This window comes from Trachemys scripta, chromosome 13 (genome assembly GCF_013100865.1).
Source record: "Trachemys scripta elegans isolate TJP31775 chromosome 13, CAS_Tse_1.0, whole genome shotgun sequence".
NCBI lineage: Eukaryota > Metazoa > Chordata > Testudines > Emydidae > Trachemys > Trachemys scripta.
Window position 1 is genome coordinate 11,564,257 of NC_048310.1, and position 20,947 is coordinate 11,585,203.

Here is a 20,947-nt window from a genome sequence, read left to right on the forward strand (position 1 = left end):
AATTGGCATTTAGAACAGGCTTCATGATCATGCTATTATTTCATTTAATATTTTGTTTTACAGTAGTACCTAAAGACCCCAAGCATTTGCAGAGCTCCATTGTGTGAGGCACTATACATACATATAGCAAGAGACAATCCCCACCTCAAGGAGCTTACAATCTAAATAGACAATGCAGACAAAAGGTGGGAGGAAGTATTACTTATTTTATAGATTGGGAAGCGAAGTACAGAAAGATCAAGGTCACACAGGCAGGCTATGGCAGACTTTGGGTGCCCAACTTGAAACATCTTGAAGCACCTGATCCGCTGAGCACCCACCTCCTGAAAAATCAGATTTCTTTAAAGGGGCCTCAAACATAGGTGCCAACTTTTCCTGTAGCCAGTGAGTACTCGCACCCAGCCCCACCCCCTCTCACCCCCATTCCAACCCCTTTCCCAAAGTCCCCACCCCAACTCCGCCCCCTCCCTGCCCCAGTGGACTCCTTCTCCAAATCCCTGCCCCGGCCCCACCTCTTCCCGGAGCGCACCACATTCCCCTGCCTCCCCCCTCCCTCCCAGCTGTTTCGCAGCAGCAAGTGCTGGGAGCTAGGGGGAAAAGTGAGGACGCAGCACGCTAAAGGGAGGAGGCGGAGTGGAGATGAGCTGGGGCGGGGAGCTGCCAGTGTGTGCAGAGCACCCACCAATTTTTCCCTGTGGGTGCTCCAACCCCGAAGCTCCCACAGAGTCGGCGCCTATGGCCTCAGATTGAAGTGACTAGTGATTGTGTGTGCCCAAACTACTGACATAAATCTATATCTCCTGAGTCCAAACATAGTCCCTTAACCACAAGGTTTATCCCACCTCTGCTAGTTTCTAACACAGTTGCTTAAAACCATTGTTCCTACCAGCCTGATGCAAGATTTGGCTTTGTAGCACTGGTGAGTCCAGGTTTCCCATACAGACTTAATTAGTCAGCATGGCCATCTTCTACACTTATTTAATTGCATGAACTATACATTGTAGCTCGATTTGGACTGCTCCCACAAGACTAGGCTTGGGAAGTTTTGAGAGCGCATCCAAGTTACAACAATACCAGGCTGGGGTACAGAGGAGTCAGGTTGAGCATCACAGCAGAATTTGAGCATCATGAAAATGTGATATGCCCTTATTCAAAAAACAGACTTCGGTATAGTTCAGAAGTAGCCCTGGAGGGGGTCACTATAGGGAGGAAAGTGGCAGGCTCTGACAACCACCAGGCAGCACTGCGGACCCAGATTTTCTAATATAAGAATCTAAGAGACCAGAGCCCCACAGAGTATGTCTACACAGTGCCTTAAACCTGGGCACGGCTCAGGGTTGGGCCCTCTTCCATCCACACACAAATCAGTCTGACTTGGGTCAGTGAGCACGCAGGCCCTGGTTCCTAGGACTGCACTAGTGGGGTGGGCCAAGGCCCAAGAGCCGTTGTGACTCCAGTCCACGCCCTGCTATTTTACAGCGTGGGCGCAGCTCATGCCACATACCCCAGCCAGAAGGGCCCCGTGGTGCAGTGCGGACACGTTAGCACGACTGAGAGACCCGGGTCCAGAAGCAGTCAGGCAGGGTTACAATGCCGTGAGTGTGGACGCTCAAGCCGGGGCTTGGAAACCAGAGGCCCCACGACCAGGTCCCAAAGGCCCGGGTCTCCAGCGTGGGCACCGGGCCGTCGGAGTCCGGGGCTCAGCCATGGGGCGGGACGGGGGTTGGGCTGATAGCATGAAAGATAGGATGGCCAGCAACCCCCGACTAACTAGGGCGGCCTCCCTTACCCAGAGCCCGGTTGGCCGCGTCCAACCTCCGGAGCACAGAGCGCAGCTCGCTCGCCTTCAGATTCCCCGCCATGGCCCCGCAATTCCCGCTCAAGGCACGCTGGGAACCGCCATCTTGTTGTACGGAACCTGCAGCTGCGCTTCAAGGGCCCGCCTTCCTGCTGCGCAAACGCCGCTCGTGACTACGCGACCGCCGCCATGGTGTTGTACGGACTCCCAGAAGGCTTTCGGACCCGCCCTACGGAAACCCATGCAGTTCATTACAGCCCACGCTCTGCTCTGCCGGCTACGGTGGCCCGGACACGCGCGATTGCTCCGCGCCTGTCCCGCGGCAAGGGCTGCGCGCGGGTGGATGGGGGTAGGGCGGTGATGGGAGCAGCACGGGCTCTCCTCGGGCAGCCTCCGGAAGCAGCTCACCCCGCGGGCGGGGCAGGGCTGAGAGGGAGCGAGCCCAGAACCGGCTGGAGCTGCTGGGAGGGGAGGTAAGTGGGGGGCGGGGTAGAGGGGCTGCATCGTTAGTGTCCCCGGGGGGTGCAAGCTGGTGCCGAGGGGTCCGCAGGCCCCGCGTGTAGGGAGCCCCAGGCAAGGCCGGAGCTGTGCCTGCTCCCGGCGTCTGCCCCCCTGGGCATGGCTGTGCCTTGTGCGCCCTGCGCCCGCTGCACCGATGGGGGGGGGGACTCAGGGCGCTTTGCAAACCGCCCCCCCCGGCCGGGTTGGGGTGGGGGTACTGAACCGGCAGCCCTGGCGTTAGGGGCCGCTCCCTAGGCAGGTGACTGCGTGGCAGTCAGAGCGGATCTGCCCTGGCCTATTACTGACTGCCCGCCGGGGGAAGGGATCAGGGCATGTCACAGGCAGAGCTGGCCTAGCAGGTACGGCAGGTTGTGAATGCCTGTCTCACGCCCCGGCAGAAGCGAGTCCAATAAAAGAGATTCCCTCATCCGCCTTGTTTCTCAAATCCCCAGCAGCTAAACGAAGGTAGCGTCTACACTACGGCCCTTACAGCGGCGCAGCTGTATCGCTACAGCGGTGCCACTGTAAGGTCTCTCCTGTCGATAGCCACTCTTCGCTCTCCTGCCGGCGTAAATAAACCACTCCCAACCAGCAGCCTTAGCTGTGTCCGCAGGAGAGCGTCTCCTGCCAACATAGCGCTGTCTGCACCGGCACTTTTGTTGGTGAAACTCATGTCGGTGAGGGGGTTGGTTTTTGCACACCCTGACCGACAAAAGTCTGACCGACAAAAAGTGCTAGTGCAGACAAAGCCTAAGGCCTTGTCTACACCAAAGGGAAAAGTCGATCTAAGCTACGCAGTATGAGTTACATGTATAGCGTAACTCAAATCGACGTAGCTTAGATCTACTTACCGCAGGGTGCACGCTACACAACGTCGACTCCCCTTACTCTTCTCGATCAGGTGGAATAGACGGGAGAGCAATCAGCAGTCGATTTAGCAGGTCTTTATTACACTCGCTAAATCGACCACCGATGCATTGATCAGTTCCATTAAGTGTAGGCAAGCCCTCAGTGTCATCCACAGCTTTCCTCCTCTGTTCCACTGAATGCATTCTATTGGCCGGCTTCATAGGTAGCATACGTATCTGGATACACATGTTGTGAAGGTTGTGTCCCAGCACATAAAAAAGCCTGCAAATCTTATGTAGACTTAGGCATTTGTATAGGTTTATGTGCATGAGTAGGCCTGTGGACTTCAGTGGGAATGTGTATAAACCTATGCTGTGCTGAAATCATTGCAGAATTGGGGCCAAGGAAGCATACTGTCTAATGCAGGCCCTTTGTTTTCCCACTCTCTGAGTATTTTAGGGATATTTACATGTAAGTATACAGGTGAAATATACACATAATACTTTGACAGGTATAATAGTTTAGGTAGGGAATGAGTATATCAAGAATAGACCACGGTGCCATTTCTATGTAAAGCGATACACATACAAATATGTATATATGAGTACTTGGTGTATTATCTCAGTACACTGATAAAGCTTCAGGTACATGGATATTTGATACAGAATTGTTATGCAAATTTATTCAGTCTATGAATTAGTGGCATTTCTATAGTACCGTGTAGTTTTGTAGTGAGTTTAATTGAATTATTCCATACACACCCGTGTAACATCAGAATATGGCCTAATTAATGAAAACTGATAACTCTCTTGCTTATTTGGCTATTAGTAGTGAGTATATTAGTAATTGTCATATTCACAATGTGGTCTTTTTGTTATTTATTTGTATATGACTTTAGAAGAATAAAGGGATGGGATCTAGTCCTGCATTACTTAGCAGATGATGCAGTCAGTCTCCTAAAATGAAAGCACAAACATATAACTTAGAATGGCTAAATATGTGGAGATGTTAAAATGCAGTGAAAATTATTTTTAATTATGCAGTTTTGTCATGCTTTTTTTTTTTTTTTTTTTAATCTACAGGTCAATTTGCTCAAATAAAGTAGTGCCAAAGGAAAAAGGATGCACTTAGAAAATGTGACCAAGGAAATGGTCCTTATTACAGGAGGAGGTGGTTACTTTGGTTTCCGGTTAGTGCATAAAATATTAACTTTATTTTACATTAAATATAGTAGCAAACACTTTACAGTGCAGATCTTTTTAGTGAAGTGAGTCTGTAAATATGGTATCACAGGGCTCTGTGTTTCTTTTAGTGATTCCAGTGCCTCAAATGCTAAAGATCATGGGATTGAGCCTCACTTGCTCTCATATTGAAAGGCTACCTCTAGTTCACCATCTGCAAAATGAGTACCTGATTTATCGTGTTTGGGCAGAGGTGAGATCAGCATAACTGTGTCTCCGGAGGTGTGGATTTTTCACGGATCCTGAGAGACATAGCTATGCCAATGTAAGTACTCAATGTAGACCTACCCTCAGACAACTCTGACCAGCAAGAATTCAGCACTGAAATAATTTACAAGTTTCTTCTACTCATAGGTGAAATGTTTCATGTATCATTACAATATGTATAGTAGTAACATATGGTCTCGGTCATGTTTTAGTTTAGGTTGTGCCCTATACAAAAAGGGAGTTGACGTGATTCTCTTTGATGTCCTGAAGCCGGTCCAAGCTGTGCCAGAGGGAGTGAAGTTCATACAGGGGGATGTCTGCTGTCTCTCTGAAGTGGAAAAAGCTCTCAGAGATGTAATCTGTGTATTCCATATTGCTTCCTATGGAATGTCTGGCAGGGAGCAGCTGAACCGAAAACTTATAGAAGACGTTAATGTGAGAGGAACAGAAAATATCATCCAGGCTTGCAGGAAAGCAGGAGTGCCAAGTCTGGTTTATACAAGTACATACAATGTAGTCTTTGGGGGCCAAGTTATAGAAAATGGGGATGAATCTCTGCCTTATCTACCACTTCACCTTCATCCTGATCACTACTCCCGGACCAAGTCTTTAGCTGAGATGAAAGTGCTGCAGGCAAATGCCACTGAGCTTGGAGAAGGGAAAGGTGTGTTAAGGACTTGTGCTCTCCGACCAGCAGGCATCTATGGGCCCGGAGAGCAAAGGCATCTTCCAAGAATAGTTAGCTATGTTGAAAGGGGATTGTTTAAATTTGTATATGGAGACCCTCTGAGTTTAGTAGAATTTGTCCATGTAGATAATCTAGTTCAGGCTCATATCCTTGCTTCAGAGGCACTCAAAGCCGCCAAACGGCACATAGCTGCTGGCCAAGCTTACTTCATTTCAGATGGCAGGCCAATAAACAACTTTGAATTTTTCCGACCTTTAGTTGAAGGCTTGGGTTACCAATTCCCAACCATTCATCTTCCTCTCTCCTTTGTATATTTTTCTGCATTCCTAACTGAAATAGTCCATTTTCTTGTAGGCCGTCTTTATAATTTTCAGCCTCTTCTCACTCGCACCGAGGTTTACAAAACCGGCGTCACGCATTATTTCAGCATGGAAAAGGCCAGGAAAGAGCTAGGGTACAAACCTGAGCAGTTTAGTCTGACCGAAGTAGTTGAGTGGTTTAAATCCCAGGGACATGGAAGAAAGCTCAGAATCTATACTATAAAACATCTGATTAGGGATGGAGGGTTGATCTTGCTGTTGGCCGCAGTGGTGCTCTCATGGCTTCCAGCAGCAGTAACACTCTCTGTTTGAGAGATGTTGAACATTGAGCTTGGGCTCTTTTTATAGGGTGATAAAATATACAAAGAAAATTAAAATAAAATTAGATCTCACTGTGTTCTCTTAAAGTGCATACATTATCAGCGATGAAAATAACTTTGCCAGTTTCAAATGTTTTGTCATTCCAGAACAATGTAATAATACATACCAGAATATTTTAGCATTGGTAGGAAATACGTTTGTTTTATGTCTACTGAAGGGACTATTCAGTTTAAATAGATTAACAGTATTGATGTGTTTTTATGACAAAATTATGTGTATATATTTATAATATAATCCAGTGTACATTAAAGTGAGGCTGTTCATTGAAAGAATGGCATTGCAGGTTTCCACATAACCTCAGTGCTTCCATATCAAATGAGAGGTTTTCTTTTTAACTGAGCCTCTTACATTCTCAACCTTCACGCTGAATGTTAAGCTTCTTTCCTTCTTGCCTATCATCACAAGAAATAAAGGTTCTGCAGGCCAAATTCGGCCCCCAGAGACATCTGCAATCCCATTGTATTCCGGCTATGCCATTAGTGCTTTCAGCAGCTTGCCCAGGTATAACTGATTGGAACAGGGTGATGCTGATTTGATGGGTGATGCATAAGAAGAACAGAATCCAGCTCACATGTTTTGAGTTGTTGGAGCCAAGGACTGGAACAATCCATTTGTGTCACTAGGGTAAATAGGTGTGATCGGTGAATACACTAATAGAATGGAACTGCTGATTACAAATGTGACATTTTTTGTGTACAGTCTCTTAAAGTAAAACTGCACTTTCATTTAGCAGAGAGTCACACACATGGTGTGAAGGTCAATATGATTGCAAATGGCGTGCTTCAAGGTGTATAACGAATAGTCTTAATTTGGCCTTTTTCACATTGAGAGGATTATACCCATGATCCTTGCTACTGAGAAGATTCCTGTATCCCCGTCCAAATGAATTGTATTCTGAAAAGTTCACACATTGCCCACTCCTAGCCTTCGGTGCACACAGATCTGACCACAAATGAGCTGTGATTTAAGATAGAGGTATATACCTAAAGCTTTCTCATGTACAGGGGGTGGTAAATTCCAATTCACACAGGGAATTTTTCCATTAGGATTAACATCAGAAAGGCTGAGGTATGCCCAAGTGATTAATCCCTGCACATTAATCAATTTTATCATACTAGATAAGATCTATTGTTTACCTTGTTTCAGTGTGACAAAGGCAGTCATCTACCCTAATAGCTCTTACTGTCACAGGAACAGTGAATTAGGTAGTGTGACAGGATCATCAGCTACACTGAGTATTGGTGGATTGTCTGAAAACATGCTTGGGAATATAAACCTCCAGTTGGTGTCAAGATCTTGCTGAAGAGTTTGTACCACATGAGTTACTTTTGGTCATCTCATAATGATCTGGCACACTGGTGTTAAACAGAAAGCGAGCATGTAGTAAATCCAATTTATCTAGGAAATCCGTTAGTTCTAATCCTTACAACTAGTCTTCGGGTTCTGCAGCTCTAATAGAAGGTTTGATGATTTGCAAGCTAACATTGGTGCAGCCATCTTTTCATTCAGAGGCCAAATTCATCTCTGGTATTGAATTAAGTAGAGTTGCATTACAGAAGAATTTGATTCAGTGGGTGGATTTGCTATTAACCAAGCAGTATGCTTACACAGGAAAAAAAAATTATAAACTGAACTAGAAGTTTTGAGAGTGCTTTTATGGGTTTAAAGGTATTAGATGTGTAATGTCTTATTCTGGAACACACTTCTATACAGTGGGCTAATCTGTAGCAATTACTATTACAAAATACTTGAAGAAGCTCATGTTTGTAGATTTTTCCAACTATAAAAAATGCTTATTTGAAAATGAACGAGTTGGTTGAAGTGTTAAGTAGCTGAGGGCCTCAGTATTATCAAACAGTTAAACACCATTCAGTCAACTGGCTTCGGCTAATACTTATTTTTGTATTCCATTGTTATTCAAGCTTCTAAAAAAAGTATTACAATCATTTCCTTAACACGTAGTATCACCCCCAAAGGGACTTCATGCTTTTATATGAGGAACTATGAACATTTTATATTATGAAACTTGGAATTCCACTCACAGCACCACTTTTGAGTAGGCTATTTTTCAGTTTACTACACGGGGGAAATACTGACATGTTTTCACATCCATAATTTTGCGAACAATAATTTTGTTCCTGCCCTTTATGTTGACAAGTCAAATTCACACTTGGCTTTTTATCTAAATTTTAAATAGTTTCGTTTTGAAGTTGGAGCTACCCTAGTTCTGATGTTTAAAAGAAATTCCCCAGCAATTTAAGTTCTGTCATTGCCTGACAGCCTCAGTTCCTTCTGCCTAGACTGCAGAGCTTATCTAGAACTCTGACTCTGAGGGGAAGGTGGGCGGCTAGCATGAATACACAGGGGCAACTCTTGAACAACACTTATAGTAGATAACCTTTCTTTTTCAAGAGTCAATGCTCCACCTGAGGGATGGTGGCTGAGGAGTTCTTAGCTAAATAGGGGCTGTAGCACTGCTCTTCCAAACTGGGCATCCAAGGAGCAGCATGTGATGAAAGTGTGCATCGAACCTGAAGTTGCTGCTTTGTTGATCTCTACCAAGGGGCACCCGCCTAAGGCAGGCCACTGAGGCTGTGATAGCTCCCATGGAATGGGTGTTTAAACAGGGGGTACTGGTTTCCTAGCTATGATGCAGTGGGGTTCTATACATCTCCTAATCCATGACCTTCATGGGTCAAAGTACAAAGGAGAAGGATGGCACTTCCTCTTTTTCTTATGCCCCTCTTACAGAGAGATTCTCTCTCTTCCTACTTTTACCTTCACAGGCATCTGTAAGGACTTGCTGTGCCAAGACAGACATTGGCAGCAGAGGATAGGTCTGGAATTGGTGCTAGTGGTTACTATGCCAAACGAAGAATAGGCACTGAGGGGAGTTCTTCCTGCATTGTCACTATGGCTATTGTGCCTGAATAGGCTGTACTGGTTTGCTCTTCACTGCCACTTTCAATTTAACCAGTGCCAGGCAATGCCAGATAAGGGATTCATTCTTAGTGGAAGATCAAGGAAATTCCAGTCTTGGGCCCATGTTAGAAGGCAGCACTGAGGCCAGAACAGCGAAATAAGTCGTGCCCTGTGTTTGAGGATCTTGGCTCAGAGCCTCGGAGGCAATGAAAATCTGTGCATTTTATTATGCCTCAATGACAATTTTGCTGGGAACCTCAGGGAGATGTGCCAAAATCTTGAGTGAAAAGATTAACTAGTGACATTATTTCTAACAGGTGAAAAAGCCTGGATGGCTGTCTGGATAAAGATTATGTATAGCACTGGATTGCTTGTAGCCATTACTTATAAGAGAAGACCTGATCACTTCAACTAGATTATTTGCAAGAGTAAAGGCTCTGGGCTCAGGTCCAGACTCTTCATCCAGGATGAGCAGAACAGTGAGGAAGGTAGTCTTTTCATACAGTGAGACAAAATGCACACAAACCGAAGCAAAAAACCCCAAAAGCATATGATTTGCTCCAGGACCTCTCCCCAGTGCCTGACCAGCCTAGGGAGCTCAGCTGGATACAGGAGAACGGCACAGAAGCAAGCAGGATGCAGGAGGAATCATTCTCTGCTTGCCTACGGAGCTGGTCCATAGCCACTACTCCCTTCTGCTCCCTGCAGGTGGAAGGACATGTGGCTCCACAGAATGGCAGATCCTTTAGCTCCAGACCCTTTTCCTGACACATCATGCACAGGTAGAACAAACCGTCTTCCCAGCCCCCCAAAATAGCCTGCTCACCCACTCCCACAACCAGTTAGCTGTATGTGAGTAATATGGGGCTAATGATGCTGACCTCCCTTTGTACAGCACTTTGAGATCTATGGATGAAAAGCACTGTATACACTAGCCCATACTAGATCAGCATTTGGTATAGTCAATAATTCTTCTGTCTTCCAGCTCTTCCTAGTAAATACAGCAAAGGACTGGTGATAGAAAGGAGTGAGGGACACCCTGCCTCTTTCACTTTTCAAAATCAAAACAGGAAACCTGCAGCTTATTAAAAAAATACTTTTAAACATCCCCAAAAATCAGCTGCAGATGTTCCATTTCAAATGTTTTATGATGATCCTTCATCTAAGCCAGCGCCACATTTTTTTTTCCTTGTGCACCTGGGTAGAGATAAAAAACGGTTACTCACCTTTGTAACTGTTGTTCTTCGAGATGTGTTGCTCATATCCATTCCAATTAGGTGTGCGCGCGCCGCGTGCACGATCATCGGAGAATTTTCTACCCTAGCAACACCCGGTGGGTCGGCTGTGGAGCCCCCTGGAGTGGCGCCTTCATGGCGCTGGATATATACCCCAGCCGACCCAGCGCCCCCTCAGTTCCTTCTTGCCGGCTACTCCGACAGTGGGGAAGGGGGGCAGGTTTGGAATGGATATGAGCAACACATCGAAGAACAACAGTTACAAAGGTGAGTAACCGTTTTTTCTCCTTCGAGTGCTTGCTCATATCAATTCCAATTAGATTCCAAGCCTTACCTAGGCGGTGGGGTCGGAGTGAGACATCGCTGTGTGCAAATGTCTCTGGACTGCTGTACAAATGCATAGTGAGCGGTAAAGGTGTGGACCGATGACCAAACCGCTGCTCTACAAATGTCCTGGATCGGGACGTGAGCCAGGAAGGCAGTCGAGGAGGCTTGGGCCCTCGTGGAGTGGGTGGTCAGGTGCGGCGTCGGGGCACCGGCCAGGTCGTAGCAAGCACGAATGCAGGACGTGATCCAAGAGGAGAGACGTTGCAAGGAAACCAGTAAGCTTTTCATCCGGTCGGCCACTGCGACGAAGAGTTGCGTCGTCTTCCTAAATGGTTTCGTACACTCAATATAGAAAGCAAGGGCACTGCATACGTCCAATGAGTGCATACGCTTGTCTTGATGGGTGGCGTGCGGCTTGGGATGGAAGACCGGGAGGAATATATCTTGGTTCACATAAAAAGCTGACACCACCTTGGGAAGAAAGGCAGGGTGGGGGCGAAGCTGCACCTTGTCTTTATGGAAGACTGTGTATGGAGGCTCAGACGTGAGCGCCCTGATTTCAGAAACACGCCTTGCTGAAGTGATGGCTATAAGGAAGACTGTCTTCCAAGATAGGTAAAGGAGTGAGCAGGTAGCCAATGGCTCGAACGAGGGCCCCATGAGCTTGGAGAGAACCAGGTTAAGATCCCACGCTGGAACGGATTGGCACTGCTGTGGGTATAGCCGGTCTAAGCCCTTGAGGAATCTGACGACCATCGGGTTAGAGAAGACCGAGGAAGCGTGTTCTCCTGGGTGGAACGCCGAGATAGCTGCCAGGTGAACCCAGACCGAAGATATCGCCAAGCCCTGCTGTTTTAGGGATAGGAGATATTCAAGTATAAGAGGAATAGATGCCTGCAACGGGGGCGTGGCCCGCTGCTCGCACCAACAGGAGAACAGTTTCCACTTTGCTAAGTAAGTGGTCTGTGTAGAGGGCTTTTACTTCCCAGCAGAATCTGTTGCACGGGATGTGAGCCTCGTAGCTCTGTCCAATTCAGCCATGGAGCATCCACGCTGTAAGGTGGAGCGATTGCAGGTCAGGGTGACAGAGTCAGCCGTGGTCCTGAGAGTTCAAGTCTGGGCACAAGGGAAGTGTGATCGGAGTTTGTACCGATAGCTCCAGAAGCGTGGTGTACTAGTGCTGTCTTGGCCAAGCTGGAGCGACTAGAATCATACATGACTTGTCTCTGCGTAACTTGAGCAGCACCCTGTGGACTAGTGGGAATGTAGGGAAAGCGTAGAACAGCTGGTCTCTCCACGATAGGAGGAAAGCGTCTGACAGGGAGCCCGGAGATCGCCCTTGGAGGGAGCAGAACACATGGTGCTTCCTGTTGGCTCGTGAGGCGAACAGGTCGACCTAGGGAAATCCCCACCTCTGGAAGATGGAACGGATGATATCTGGGCGAATTGACCACTCGCGCATCTGGAAGGATCTGCTGAGACAGTCCGCTAGAGTGTTCTGGACTCCAGGGAGGAACGATGTCATGAGGTGTATCAAGTGGGCAATGCAGAACTCCCACAGGCGAATGACCTCTTGGCATAGGAGAGATGACCGGACTCCTCCTTGCTTGTTGATGTAGAACATGGCCGTGGTGTTGTCTGTGAGGACTGACACGCAACGACCATGTAGGAGACCAAGAAATGCCTGACAGACTAGGCGCACCGCCATCAGCTCTCGAACATTGATGTGCAGAGCTAGTTGGGATGCGGTCCACAGGGCCTGGGTATGGTGCTCCCCGAGGTGAGCGCCCCAACCTACAGATGAAGCGTCCGTGACCAGGTTTAGGGAGGGTTGTGGGGCGTGAAATGGCACTCCTGCGCAAACCTCCTTGCGATCCAGCCACCAGGTGAGAGAGGTCAAGACTGAGTTCGGAATCATGACCACCATGTTCAGGCTGTCCCGATAAGGACGTACACCGACGATACCCAGGCCTGAAGTGGGCGAAGCCGAAGTCTGGCATGCCTGGTTACGTAAGTGCAAGAGGCCATGTGTCCCAACAGGCCGAGGCACGTCCTTATTGTGGTGATCGGAAAGACCTGGAGTCCTTGGATGATGTTTGTGATGGTGTGAAACAGAGTGTCTGGCAGAAGAGCTCGGGCGAGTCTGGAGTCTAAGACTGCCCCGATAAACTCTATTCTCTGGGTTGGCTCCAGAGTGGACTTTTCTCTGTTGAGTAGAATGCCTAAGTTGTGGAATGTTTGTAGTATTACCTAGACGTGAGCTTGAACTTGCTCCCTGGTGCGGCCGCGCACCAGCCAGTCGTCTAGGTACGGGAACACCTGTATCCTTTGTTGACGAAGGTATGCTGCCACGACAGCCATGCATTTGGTGAACACTCTCGGAGCCGGGGACAAGCCGAAGGGAAGGGCGGCAAATTGGTAGTTTACTAGAAATCGAAGGAAGCGCCTGTGTGGGGGGTAGATTGCTATATGAAAATGTGCGTCCGTCATGTCAGGGCGGCATACCAGTCTCCAGGAAAGGGATGATGGTCCCTAATGAGACCATGCAGAACTTCAACTTTACTATGAATTTGTTGAGTCCGCGTAAGTCTAGAATGGGTCACAGACCCCCTTTTGCTTTGGGAATCAGGAAGTAGCGGGAGTAAAACCCCCTGCCCCTTAACTCTGGGGGAACCTCCTCTATGGCCCCCATAGAGAGGAGCCCAAAAACCTCCTGTGTAAGGAGATGCTCGTGAGAAGGGTCCCTGAAGAGGGACGGGGAGGGGGGGGAACGAAGAAAACTGGAGAACATCTCCCCTCTCCACCGTGCGAAGGACCCAACGGTCCGAGGTTATAAGGGACCAAGCCGGTGGAAACGGGAGAGGCAATCCCGAAAGAAAGGAAATGGATCCTGGGTAGTGGCTGGCACGCCGTCCTCAAGCGCACCTTCAAAAGTTTTGCCTAGGTCCTGAAGGTGGTCTAGGAGGGCCTTGGTTCTGACCGGGTTGGGGGTCAGTCGACCTGCGTCTACCACCTCTTCCCCGCCTTCTGGGGAAGTCCTGTCTCGGACGAGGAGGAGGAGAGTAGAACCTTTGTGGCTGGGGCCTAAAGGGCCTGCGCTGGTGTTCTGGGACATGCATCCCCAGGGAGCGCATGATGGTTCTGGAGTCCTTGAGGCTCTGTAACTGAGAGTCCGTCTTGTCCAAGAACAACCCCTGGCCCTCAAACGGCAGATCTTGCAGGGTCTGCTGCAGTTCTGGCGGTAACCCCGAAACCTGGAGCCAGGAGACGCATCTCATGGCTATCCCAGACGCTAGTGTCCTGGCAGCCGAGTCTGCTATGTTGAGGGAGGCCTGCAAGGAGGTCCTAGCCACCTTTTTACCTTCCTCCACTAGGGCCCCGAACTCTTCCCTCGAGTCCTGGGGGACCAACTCTTTAAATTTACCCATGGAATTCCATGAGTTGTAATTGTACCGACTTAAGAGCACCTGTTGGTTTGCGGCTCTGAGCTGCAGACCCCCCCCCCCCCCCGAGTAAACCTTGCGTCCAAACAAATCAAAGCGTTTGGCATCCTTTGATTTGAGCACTGCCACCTGATGACCATGACGCTCTCTTGCGTTCACTGAGGAGACTACCAGTGAACACGGCGGAGGGTGTGTATAGAGGTACTCATGGTCTTTAGAGGGGACAAAGTACTTCCTCTCTACTCCTCTGGCAGTGGGAGGGATGGAGGCTGGGGTTTGCCATATGACATTAGCGTTAGCCTGGATCGTACGAATGGGCAACGCCACCCGGGATGGGGCATCAGCTGAGAAGATGCTCACCACCGGGTCCTCCACCTCCACTATCTCCTCAGCCTGTAGGTCCACGTTCCGTGCCACCCTACGCAACAAGTCTTGGTGGGCACGGAGGTCTATTGGAGGTGGGCCTGAGGCTGTTGTACCCGCCACCGCCTCGTCTGGGGAGGATGAGGACGACGCCTCGGGGGGTAAAGGATCCATATGAGGGTCCGGCTCTACGGGTCCCTGATGTGCAGGATCCCCTACACCAGGGTCTGGGGCCTGCGTGGGTGTCGGCACTGGAGCCTCCATGCCCCCCGGGGGAGGATGGGAGATGGTGGCCTCAGGAACCCTGGGCTCAGAGTGTGCCGAGCGAGAGGCCGTTGGTGGAGCCCCTTGAGCTTGGTGATATGCCCCTGGGGTCCAGAAAGACCAATGTGCGGGTCCTGTCGAGGGTCCTCTGCCCCCTTCTGCCAATGACCGAAGTCATCTGCAGCCTGACCCTGAGCAGGGTATGCCGATCGGGAAGCCCCTTCCGACGAGCGAGATGCCGATCTTGAGGGCCAGGGCGGTGCCGAGCGTGGCTGCAGGGGCTCGTCCTGATACGGTGCCGAGCGGTGCCGGTCCACAGGTGAGCGGTCTCTGTGCGGTGCCGGTGAGCGGTACCGGGATCGAGAACGGTGCCGATGGCCATGCCGGTACCGGGATCCATATCTGGATCGCGAAGACGAAGACCATCTGTACACTCGGTGCCGGGAGCAGTGTTGCGAACGGGAGCGGCGCTCATACCGGTGCCAGGAACTGCAGCTGGACTCCGACTGGTACCGATGCTCAAGTCGGTGCCGAGAAGTAGACCGGTGCCGGGAGGAAGATCTGGGCCGCGAGTACGACCGGCGCCGAGATGGAGATCGGTGCTGGGACTGCAACCTGCTCCGAGACCAGGAACGGTGCCGCGAGTCCACGCTCGGAGATGGAGGGCATATCAGGGCAGGCTTGCCCCTGGATTCCACAGTACGAAGGGCATGCGGTGCTGCGGGTTGAGATGGCGCCGGCTCCGTGAGGGTGATGAGGTCTTTCGCAATTGCAAAGGTCTCCGGTGTAGAAGGGAGACAGGGCTCAACCACAGGACGAGGTGGTGAGCCAGTCTGCACCAGACTCAACGGCCCTACACCCGGTGCCGGAGTCAACGGTGTTGACGATGCCTGCACCCTCTGGCGCGCCGAAGCCGGACGCGGCTCTACCACCGGTGCGGGGGGAGCCGGTGCCTGTTGGACGGCAGCGTCCTGGGTCTTGCAGGGTCTTTTATGCCCCAGAGACAGGGAACGGCGCCGAGAGGCTTGCGGCGGACGCGGTGCCGAGGGAGGACGGTGCCGTGGGGCCTTATCCGCGTCAGCTTGCGGTGCAGTACCAGAGGGTGCCGCTGGGGCGCTGCGCACCGAGGCGCTCGGTGCCGGGACTTGGCGCGCCGAAGGAGGATCTGGGCTAAGTGCCGCCTCCATAAGGAGCTGCTTAAGTCTAAAGTCCCACTCCTTTTGGGTCCTGGGCCTGAAAGCCTTGCAGATCTTGCACTTGTCCCTCTGGTGAGACTCCCCTAAACACTTCAGACAAGAGTCGTGCGGGTCTCCCATTGGCATAGGCTTAGCACAGGACGCTCACGGCTTAAAGCCAGGAGCCCTGGGCATGAGCCCGGCTGCACGCCGGGGGAAAAAAGGGGGATAATAGCCCCCTTAACCCCTGCTAACTATTTATAACTACTCTACAAACTATTAACAACAAACTACTTATCTAAAGAATATAACCAGCAACTATCTACAAGAACTAACGAGTAAAGCTAGGGAGAGTGGAGAACAGCTATGCCGCGCTCCACAGTTCCAACGACCGTCACGGGCGGTAAGAAGGAACTGAGGGGGCGCTGGGTCGGCTGGGGTATATATCCAGCGCCATGAAGGCGTCACTCCAGGGGGCTCCACAGCCGACCCATCGGGTGTTGCTAGGATAGAAAATTCTCCGACGATCGTGCAAGCGGCACGCACACACCTAATTGGAATCGATATGAGCAAGCACTCGAAGAAGAATTAAGGTATTACTTTAACTCGCATGCTGTGCCACAGTGTTTCCAAAATTTAGTACATTATTTGTGTTCCTGAATGTGAATTACCAGAAGTACTTTTTCAATTTGTAGCTGTATCTATTGACATTTTAGAAGAAATGCCATTAAAATTTCTAGTGCTTAAACTATGTCAACAATTGACATGTCCCTCCTTTCCTGCTCAAAACATCTTTAAAGAGATGAAGCAGTGAGGCTGATATTTATAAATAAGAAGCTTAACACACTAGAGATTCATTGAGAATTTATGGCAGCTGTATAACCTGTCACAAAAGTAACAGATATCAATGCACGCACACACACTTACATACACACACACTTTTAATGCACATATATACTTATTTATTTAAAAAAAATAAATTAAATTTCAATTACCTCCACCCCAGTTCCCAGAGAACTGACTCGGTTTTTACACCCTCTGCTCCTAAAAAAACAACAACAATGCATTTTCCTTCAAAAATGTTCATTATTTTCTAATTACTGAAAAAGTTCCCACATTTTCAACAATATACCAGATTGTTTAATCTAACAATATATAACATGATCCTCAAGGAACATTGTTCTAAGCATTGGTGGTTTACACACACGGCAGAAATCCTTATCTTTAGTAGCTCTGGGAGGTTTGTTTGATTCCAAGGACTAAGATCCCAATCCAGAAAAGCCCTTCCGTTAAATCAATGGAATAACTAATGCTTCAGTTAAGCGTGCGCTTGGGACCTAAGAATGCAGATTAGCACTAAATAGAAATGGAGTTGGGACTCATCAAAACCAAACTAACAGTTTAGGTTGCACATAGGGCAAGTGTGCACTGAATCTGAAAGCAAGCTTCCCAGCCCAAGCCCCGGTTGCTCTGAGCTCCAGCCCAAGCTGCAGCATCTACACAGCTATTTGTAGAGAGCTAGTGTGAGCCCCATCAACATGCGTCTGTGGACCTGGGCTGGAAGGCTCAGGCTCAGATGCTATGTAGACATGCCCATAAACACTGTTGTTACATAGGAGAAGGAAATCTTGGCTCCTGATTGGCTAAAAGCATATTATATTCATAGATTTAAAGGCCTGCAGAGGCCATTAAGATCATCTAGTTTGACCTTCTGCATGACCCAGGCTACAGATTTCACCTGCATCACACCCAGCAACATGTAGCTGAACTAGAACTGATCTGTTAGAAGGACTTCCAGCCTTGATTGAAAGACCCCAAGTGACATAAAATTTACCGCATGAGCAGGTAACTGCATGTGCTCATGCAAAGGGCATCTGCCTGTGTAATTAAGGAAACTGCATGTGCAGAAATTCGTTCCCTAATTTAATGTTTGGTGAACATCAGGATTACTGTCCTTCCAAGTAGATACAGCCTTCAGTTTTGTCTTGGTCAGACTTCACCTCTAGGGTGAATAACATCTGACATACATCAATATCAACAGTATCATAACAGTCTGAAAGCCGTGAAAGAACAGACATGGAGTTTACCCCGGCAAAGTATCCAGAGATTTTTGGGTGAAAGTGCTCTAACATTAGGATAGAAAGAACTATTGCTCAATTTTGACCAGATCTTGAATGCCTGCAAAATTGGTAATTCAACTCTTTTTCTTCCAAGTATAGTACAATATTTGGGAAGAGTGATTCTGGAAAAGTAGCTCACTGTAAAATGAGTTGAACTTAAACATACATTCAAGGGCTCTTCTCACAACCAGTTTAACATAGCACATGTGCAGAGAATCTGTATGGGACATTTTGAAGTGCGATGCAATGTGCTAATTCATAAACATTTACACAGCAGTAGTAGAGAACAATATGATTCATCATACACATGGTGTTCTGTGGCAGCAATGCTTATAACAATGAGAGAAGCCAGGACAATTATGCCACATGGACAATTTATGTCTAGAAACCACAGCTGATGTTTTTTATTTAGTTTGGAATTTTTGGTAGAAAATTATTGGGCTCTTGTCCAAGGAGAATCTCTCACCTCAAGGCTCTAGCAGACAAAACACTATATCCAAAATACTTCCCTGAGAAATGAGAACACAGCATAGCCAGGGTGTTTCCTTACATATGGCTCCAGGAGCTGCTCTATTTTTTTTTTTTTTAGGGGAAGTGGATGTCCTGTAAGAAAGAACTTTGCAGGCACGCAGTGGTCTGGCATGCAAGGATTTCTGGAATTTTCTCTTTCCTGTCCTGCCTGTTAATTGGCTGCCTGGCATCAAGCAAACTCCCCCATGGCAGCCCCTAGGCAATACGGTCTGTGGTGGTGATTTGGCAGGAAGCAGGATGGGGAAGAAATCTGAACCTACATGCAAAAAGTTCTTTTCCTTTTAGTCCCAGGCTGTGCATCCCAACTCCATTTGGGGACGGAATAGTTTTTCGACTTATCAGGAAGGAGAAGAGTAGAGAGCTGCCTTTAATCTACTCTCCTCTCATCTTTTGGATTCAGTACCTGGCATTTAATTTCCAAAAAATGTACAAGAGAAGCCCACATCTTCAGGGAGTTTGTATGCAGAGGGAAATTCGAAGCCCAACCCTAGTATTTCCTGACTCTCTGCTATAGCACTTTCATATGAAGTTAAATGAGACAGGACTGTTTTTCAGGAATAACTAAAACCTCAAGGGTGCTCCTTGAAATATCATCTGTGAATGCATAGTGGAATCAATTAACTGAATCTTGAGACAGCAGATCAGCAGAAGTGGTAGTAAGGGGAGCAAGGAAAACTGAAAACCGCTGAGGGAGTTCACTGTGCAATGAATTCCAAACCCAAACAGGATTTCAGTGGTGAGAGATCCAGCACTACCCATGTATCACTTTAAGCCTTGGGCAATTACTTAGAAGAAAAGAATCTCTTCTATACTTATTTGAAATGCACATTCAAACATATAGATTGCAAAACTCCACCCACATATGCATACTGTGACTAGTCGTTTCTTATTAATGAGTAATGTGCTGCTAACATGAAGAATCAATGCATACAAATATTAAGATGTCTGGTATCTGATACATCATCCAAAGACTGTTCTGTTCTTGCAGGGAAACAAACTTGCTGCTCTAATAGGTTTTTTCCATCTATAACTTCTATGTTCCTACTAGTGACTGAAACCATAAGGATAATGTATCTGTCTGTATTTCTGCACAGTTATGTTATGGATTAAATATATTTTGGGAAAACAGACAACATTAAAAAAAACAAACAGTCCTGTTTGACATTATCTTGTAAGAAGGTCTGCAAGACTACAGATGGATAGTTTGCAAACAATTCATTTGTATGCAGATTAGCAGCTGGAAGGATATGAGAAACGATGTTACACCAAAGTAAATTATCCAATTGCAGTTTAAAATACCTTTCCTTTCTAGGAGCAAAGAATAGCTCCTACCTTATGTATTAAAAATATTTTCTTGCACCGCCTTGACAGAGCTGATTTACGTGACACAAAATAATGTCGTATTTCTCTTTTTTAAAGTTTTTCATAGAATCCAACAAATAACCCATCTACAATCTTGGAGTACATTTAGTTTTAAAAAATTAACTCATTCACTGGTATTAAAAAATGTAACAAGAAAATACAGCATAACCATCCATTACCCAGAATATTTTGTGTGTGGGGGATACAATCTGCTGTATCTGATGTCACAATCATATTGTAAAAGTGCTTTTACAGCATTTAATAAATTAAACCTATTATCTGTCAATCATAAGGAGTCAGATTATTAACGTGTGTGTGTGCAAATAGTTGTGAATGCCTAACTTGTGTCCTGTGCACACAAATACTGTAGATGATTTGTACTTGCACTTTGGGTATTTTTAAGGGTAAGTAGGGCCTGCACAAATGCATGCAAGTTGTCTGCACACCCTGTAGCTGTGAAAAGCTGACCCTTAGTTTCCTTCTTACTCTTAAGATTTGTGATAATGGATGCAAATAATAACTTGAATATGCAGAAAATCTAGCCTGAACTGTGTGTATGCTTTGTACAAAAGATAAATTAAACGACAATGAAAATAGTTCCTCCCATAACAAGAAAATATTAGGAAACCCATCTTTCTTCTTAGTAAATTCAGCCTGATGAGACCTTCACTGAGTACGACGATCAGGATAAATTAATGTCTCTTCCTGAGTGACTTTCTAAAAGGTGCACCAAAAGGAATAGCTTCTCTAGGAGTAGAATTTGCTGTTACTGACTTTCTTCTCCTTTAATCTTCAAGAAAAAGAAAATTAAAGTCAACAATTGGGTCAACTCACTTAGCACCGTACAGCAACTAGTGTAACAGCAACACTATGTACTTCCGTTTCTTTTCTTTAAATTAAAATCTGAACACAGTAACAATATATATATGGCACTTCAAGCTTTGTATACATACTGAATTAAAAAAAGAGCCAAAAAATTCAAAGAACAATGTCATGGACATTCCCACAAAAATGCACACATGAATTACTTTCATATTTCTCTATTTGCATGCTGAAATGCTGGTCCTTGTAGGAACATCCATTTTCCCATCTTTAAATATTTGGTCCCCAAATATTCCAATTTCCACAAACACTACAAGATAAGTGTTTCTTGGGGTGTGCTTATAATTATCACAACATATACTTACAGCACCTTCCATGCAGGAATCTCAAAAACACAC

At 47.3% G+C, this 20,947-nt stretch overlaps 2 protein-coding genes across 3 annotated transcripts in view; one reads left to right on the forward strand and one right to left on the reverse strand.

Moving 5' to 3' along the window:
- The first annotated feature begins 2,063 nt into the window (after window positions 1–2,063).
- On the forward strand, window positions 2,064–6,000 carry SDR42E1 (short chain dehydrogenase/reductase family 42E, member 1). Its single transcript, XM_034788823.1, has 3 exons — window positions 2,064–2,271; window positions 4,231–4,337; window positions 4,809–6,000. Exons 2-3 carry the CDS (start codon window positions 4,270–4,272, stop codon window positions 5,914–5,916), a joined length of 1,176 nt encoding a protein of 391 aa, XP_034644714.1. The 5' UTR covers window positions 2,064–2,271; window positions 4,231–4,269; the 3' UTR covers window positions 5,917–6,000.
- Window positions 6,001–18,407: 12,407 nt separating this feature from the next.
- PLCG2 (phospholipase C gamma 2) overlaps window positions 18,408–20,947 on the reverse strand; it is a 91,978-nt gene continuing 89,438 nt past the window's right edge. For both annotated transcript variants that reach the window (XM_034788821.1, XM_034788822.1), the window contains one exon: window positions 18,408–20,517. In XM_034788821.1, coding sequence (XP_034644712.1) covers window positions 20,475–20,517 — 43 coding nt within the window. In that variant the 3' untranslated portion in view covers window positions 18,408–20,474. The remainder of the gene's footprint in view (window positions 20,518–20,947) is intronic.

What these genes read in the sequence shown, in the direction of transcription:
- SDR42E1 (XM_034788823.1), top strand. Translation starts at nt 4,270, where the DNA reads ATGCACTTAGAAAATGTGACCAAGGAAATGGTCCTTATTACAGGAGGA. An exon ending in GGTGGTTACTTTGGTTTCCG is followed by an intron (nt 4,338 to 4,808) that starts GTTAGTGCATAA and finishes GTCATGTTTTAG; the next exon opens with TTTAGGTTGTGCCCTATACA.